Source organism: Haemorhous mexicanus, chromosome 1 (assembly GCF_027477595.1).
Source record: "Haemorhous mexicanus isolate bHaeMex1 chromosome 1, bHaeMex1.pri, whole genome shotgun sequence".
Lineage (NCBI taxonomy): Eukaryota > Metazoa > Chordata > Aves > Passeriformes > Fringillidae > Haemorhous > Haemorhous mexicanus.
Window position 1 is genome coordinate 67879863 of NC_082341.1, and position 5974 is coordinate 67885836.

At 43.7% G+C, this 5974-nt stretch overlaps 1 protein-coding gene across 1 annotated transcript; it reads left to right on the plus strand.

Moving 5' to 3' along the window:
* Window positions 1-871: 871 nt before the first annotated feature.
* GCM2 (glial cells missing transcription factor 2) lies at window positions 872-5680 on the plus strand. Its single transcript, XM_059844958.1, has 5 exons — window positions 872-913; window positions 2167-2419; window positions 2806-2918; window positions 4424-4549; window positions 4799-5680. The coding sequence occupies exons 1-5, from the start codon at window positions 872-874 to the stop codon at window positions 5678-5680; spliced, it is 1416 nt and encodes a 471-aa protein (XP_059700941.1).
* The last annotated feature ends 294 nt before the right edge of the window (window positions 5681-5974 follow it).

Genomic DNA, 5974 nt, shown 5'->3' on the forward strand with positions numbered 1-5974 from the left:
ATGAGAAACACCATTGCGAACAGGTGGGATCGTTTAAAGGTTCATAGCAGCGCTCGGAGTTCAACGGCTCTGTCTCTATGCTGTTGTGAATTGATTTTTGATGTGAAAAACAGAATGAAAAAAAAAAATCTTCACCCCCCCCCCCCAAAAACCCCAATCAAACGAAAAAACAAACCACAAGACCAATAAAAAGAAAAACAAACTCACGAAAACCAAACCAACCAAACAAAAAGCTCCAAACTTCAGTCCTATCGGCTGTTTCTTTCGAAAATAAAAAGGTAACAAAAAACCTGAGACTGTTCAAGAAGTTAAAATGTGCCTATCGATACAATGGCACCAACACCAACTTTGCATTTTAAACCAGGTGCTATAGAGCACAGGGCGAAGGGGGAGCCTGCCAAGTAACGCCGATTTCGTTTACGTCCAAAGATCAGGTTATTCAGCACCTTTGCCTCCCTCCGGAGGCTTTACAAGCTGCGGGCAGTTCCGAGCCACACTCAATATCCAAGCTCAGGAGCAATCCCGGTGGGGCAGAGACGGGACCACCTTCCTCATCACCCCGGCCACCACGGAAGCGAGCGGCAGAGCCCCGCGGCTGCCGGGTTAGACTTCCAAACCCAGCTCAGATTTGCCGAGATCACGGCCCCCAGTGCTGGGGTGGGGAATTCATGCACAACCCCTGCATCTACCCCCAGTCACACACTTTCACGTGAGGGTAGCGAAACCCGCCTGTGGCGTGGAGGGGCAGCGCACTCCTGACGCACCCAGGGGCCGCGGTGGGGTTCGGTGATGGTGCCGCTGTTCCACCCACACCTCGGCGACGCCCCGACGGCATAAAAAAGCGGGAGCCGCCACCCACGGCCACTCTGCCATGAAGCTCACCTGGGACATCAACGACCCCAAGCTGCCGCAGGTACCGGCTGGGCGGGAAGGTACTGGGGAAAGTCTCTGTCCAGCTCTAACGTGGAGCTGGGGAACAGCAGAACGAACTTCGCTCTAAGCAAAGATTTGTTTTACGTCTGCTTTACTTCTCTTTTCATTTTGTGTTGTGTTGTAGCCTTTATAAAGTTACTTATAAAAAAAGTATGGATTTGATGCACAGCTTTGCCTAGCTGGATGTGAACTCCTAGCACAACCTCTGGCTCCATTTGGACAATTTCCTTCTCGCTTCTCTTCCTCGTTCAAGAAATGTTGAATTGGAGCTTGAATTGCCTGTTTACTACTATTATTTCTTTTCTTACTAATTATTTCTTTGGTTTATTGACGCAACACTTCAATGCCAACGAGCACTCCACTTTTGTCCAGTTGTGAGTTTCAAGTGCATTTTTTAATTTGCAACTTTTTTTCATCTTAGAGTTTCTTTAAGTTACCAGAGCCCATGATGTTACATCATAATGCTGTAAATACTGGTAGTTTGCTTCTGTTGGCTGGGATTGCTCCCACATGTGGTACATACATATGTTAAATATGTATTGCATTATAAATATTTTCAGTTTAAAATCTTCATTCATAGCTCCGATAATTACGTTTTTGTAATGAACTCCAGAAAGCCGTGAAATCTCAAACTGAAATGTTCTTCGTTTGTGCCACTATACACATATTGGAAGTACATTTGCAATGACAAATCTTATTTCTATTTTTTGGGAAAAGCCCTATTCAAATCATATTAGATGCACTTTAGGAAGCCATTCCATAGCTAAAACTTTTAATTTCCTGTATGCAGCTGCATTGTCCCACAACAAGGAGAACTTAATAGCAGTCATGATCAGGGTGACTTGTGTCCTATCTGGGCACACTGATGGTACACTGGTGAGTAAATTCTGGGAGTAAGGCTGATGTCTTACAGCTGGTAACTGCCCTGTAAAAGGCATATGTATCAGCAGACTGTGCTACAATGGATCATGATGCAAAAGAGGAAAGGATCCTGACTTTCTTTTCAGATATGGAATCTCAGACTACCCTAGCCCTTTTCGAGAGCACTTCTGAACAAGCTATTATTTAAATGTATCTTTTTCTGCTGCTTGGCTGGTGATAGAAAAAGCTTTTTTCCCCCTTCTGTAATGTATCTTATAACAAGGCAGAAATACCGGGTTATAATATACTAATAACATTCTCTTGCTCTCCTCCTTGCTGCCTTGCCCTCCCACCCCACCTGCCCTGCTGCAGGAGCCCAAGCACTTCGACGCCTTCCAGGAGTGGCCCGATGGCTACGTGCGGCTCATCTACTCGAGCGAGGAGAAGAACGCGCAGCGGCACCTCAGCGGCTGGGCCATGCGCAACACCAACAACCACAACTGCCAGATCCTCAAGAAGTCCTGCCTGGGCGTGGTGGTGTGTGCCCGGAGCTGCGCCCTACCCGGCGGGGCCAGGCTGCAGCTCCGCCCCGCCATATGCGACAAGGCTCGGCAGAAGCAACAAAGTGAGAGGCACTCAAAAAGAGCTGTGATGCCCAAGGGACCCCGTTTCTTACAGGGAGGCTTGATTTCCAAGCTGGAGTCACTCTTACTTGCGTGTAGACTAAGGCACAATTGCAATGACTGATTAATTCCAAATTTCATCATTGTCTGTTTGCAAATATTTAAGGGGATAGGGATTTAAATCCTTTAAATTATTAGCGTATACATCTAGAGGGCAGTTCTAGTTCATACCATTTAGCTATGCTTGGCAGTCTATGTTGCATTTCCTTGAATACATTTTAATCTGAATTTTGGAAAAGTCTGATCATGTTGCTCTTGAGCTCTGTTTACTCTCAGGCAGCATTCTTGTCCTTAACCAATCTCTTCAGTAGTTTCTGTCTGTTCACAGAGAAAGCCTGCCCCAACTGTAACTCTGCCCTGGAGTTGATTCCTTGCCGAGGACACAGTGGCTATCCAGTCACAAACTTCTGGAGGCTTGATGGAAAAGCAATATTTTTCCAGGTAGAAAGCAGATGTGTGTACTTATGTACACTATATAAAAAATGTGAGAGATTTCAGAGAGAGATTTTTTCCTCCTCCCCCTCTCCTTTTATGTAACACAGACCATGATGAGCATGACAGAGGTCTAGTCCACGACTGAATTTCTCTTGAGTATAAACTTAAGAACAAATAAAACAATAACACTTGGCTATCTCCTTGAAAGCAGTACTTATGGGTTGGCAATATTCAATTTTAACTACAATAAAACAGATGGGTAAAATTCTCCTCTTTACAGAACACAAATATGAACAAAAAGGTTGTCTTGCACCCTGGTTCATGTGACAACTGGATCTCTCCAGTGTTATTTCCAACCATTTATTTGCTACTAAAATAAATAGGAAAAAAAAGTCTCAATTTACATGAGTTGAAACATAAAAATTCTACTTCATGTGAAAATTTCACTTCATGTGAATTTTGAAGGATTTAAAATCTTGACAGAAAAAAAAGAATCTTAGCTGAAATTTGAAATTTCATCTTGATTTTTCTTTTTTAGCAACATTGGAACAAAAAGAAAACAAAACTTTTCTGTTCTATGAGGCTACATTTTCTCCTGGATAATTTTTTTCCCCTGACTCACATCGCAATGAATTCTGTTCTCCAGTCAGTACTCCAGAGTATTCCATTCTGTACTCTGAAAGGAGTACAGAATTCTGTACTCCATTCCAGTAAATGGAAGAAAACTGGCCATATTCCCAGATTCCCTCCTATATTATTCCTATTCAAATGTTCTCTTACAGACATGCAAAACTGGAAGATTTTACTATCAAAAAAGATGATAAATCCTTGCTTAGAAGTTAATTTCTGCTTGAGAAAGGACGGTGTTTTAAAAGCAATTTTTAGCTTCCTACTTAGTTTTAGGGACTGTATGTAGCTCTGTTCAGACAAAAGAGTAAGGAAATGTAGTGTCCATGACCTCATCACATGCCAGTGTAACTTTGGTTATGTAGATCTGCATATCCACAGATGTTTCAAAAGCAGAGCATCTTCAGATGGTTTTCCAGGATATAATTTTCAGTCCTGTTCAAGAAGGTGTATTGCTTTAAGAGAATATTTTTCATCTTGTGGCATGAAACCTCTATAAAGCCTATTTATACTATTTATAGATGTGCTTATAAGGCAGAACTGAGATACTGGATTGCAGAAAACCAACCAAACTATTTTTTCCCCCTTGGTTCTGATTATCTACTCCTGAATGTCACAAACTTAGGTAGCACTTTTGCTCCTTCATCAGCTCTGCCGTCATCACTGACTTCTACCTCACTTTTTCCTTCTATATACATCCAAATAATGATTTATTCTATTTGTTTATTTTCACAATGAATTTGTCCTTGTTTAGTTTCTCCTTCCTTTTTTCTTGTGCCAAACCACAGATCATGCTGTGACTACCCTTCCTGCTACTTAGCGCATTTTCTCTAATCTTACCCCCTTCTAGGTTCACACCTAATTCTCAGTTAATCCTAATTTAGGCTAAAGGAGTCCATGACCACCCCCGGCCAGAGAGCAAACTGGAGGCAGAGGCAAGAAGAAGTGCAATTAAGAAGCAAATGTCTTCTTATCACCACTCCCAGAAAAAGAGATCACTAAATTCAGAGGTAAGTCAAAGTCATTAGTGAAATAAAAAGGTGACATAAATGAAAACTTTTTTTTGTCAATTAATGTGATAAGCACGTACTGTGGATCCCAGGGCAAAACAAAGCTTTACATCATGCTATTAACATGTGCTAATAACAAAGTAACATCTGTTAATTTGGGGCTGAAACTAGTAATAGCACAAGTATTGAGACATATATGTCTGGACAGTATTGATTCCTATAACTTAAAGATCTACTTCTCCTTGTCAGGCAGGAAGATACCCTGACAGCAGTGGTTACACCAATAACCTACACAACTTTCACTGCATGGATAGCCCAGAAAGAGCTGGTTTCTTCGCAGACACCAATTTTTCAATTCCAGCCCAGTCTTACCCTTCGCTGCAGAACGCAGACCTCTACAAGGCACCTTACGACTCAGCCAGCTTCCAAGAGGACCAGCTATCACCATACCCTAAATGCCCAAATCCAAGGATCTACATGCCCATGCCATGCAGTTACGAGTTTGGAGTTCCTACCTTTATAAGCTCAAGTCCTTACCCAACATTTTACAAAGATCTGCCCAGTCCTGCCATTGATGCAGACCCCCTCAGTCTGAACGGGTCCCACTTCAACGCTGTGACCACCCATGATAAGAGCTTTGATAACCCTGGCAGACATTACGGACTGAAACCAGCGTGGGGGAAAACCGGCAGCGGAGACCGGAGTGACTACGGGCAGATGGCAACAAGTGCTCCTCACCCTTACTACAGTGGGGACTATCCCTGCAGGTACAGCCCCAGCCCCTCTCCCATGGCCCCGCCGCTGCAGACGGTCATCACCACCACCACCAAGGTGTCCTACCAGGCCTACAAGCCACCCCCGCTGAAATACAGCGACAACCTCTGCGACGTGAAGAACCTCCAGAGCTACACCCATGTGGCAGAAAACATCTCAGGTGCTGTCTATTCAGGGATGAAGATTCAGGAAGACTTTGGGATGATAAAGTCAGCGCTGCTTTACCAGCACGACTCCATCCCTACAAAATCCAAACCAGCCGAGGGCATGGAGAGCTATCGGTATGGACTCCCTCTGGGGAATAGCTTTGCTGAGCATGAAGGCCAGGCCCTAAGGTTTGAGAGTGCTGAATATTGACTAAATGGTGCCTAAATGGCAAATACCTGCAGATGGGAGAATAGATTATTGTGCTGACCATGTGAGTGCTGAGCCAAGTAGTACGAGATTTGAGGAGATATAAGGAAGCAAAACATCCAGACGGCTTTTTCCCAAAAGCACCTTTCTGGACCTGTGTGCTGAACAAATTATATTTTGCATCTAATTTCAAAGAAACCCCACATAATCTCTAAAATGGCACAAGGAACTGAGCCCAAAACACACCTGGGAGAAGGTAATATGGAGGCATAGCTCCTCTGGAAGTCAACAGCCTCC

Bases quoted from the DNA above. Each gene is read 5' to 3' on its own strand.
- GCM2 (XM_059844958.1), top strand. From the start codon at position 872: ATGAAGCTCACCTGGGACATCAACGACCCCAAGCTGCCGCAG. The intron at 914-2,166 runs GTACCGGCTGGG...GCCCTGCTGCAG, and splicing joins ACGACCCCAAGCTGCCGCAG to GAGCCCAAGCACTTCGACGC. The intron at 4,550-4,798 runs GTAAGTCAAAGT...TCTCCTTGTCAG, and splicing joins AGAGATCACTAAATTCAGAG to GCAGGAAGATACCCTGACAG.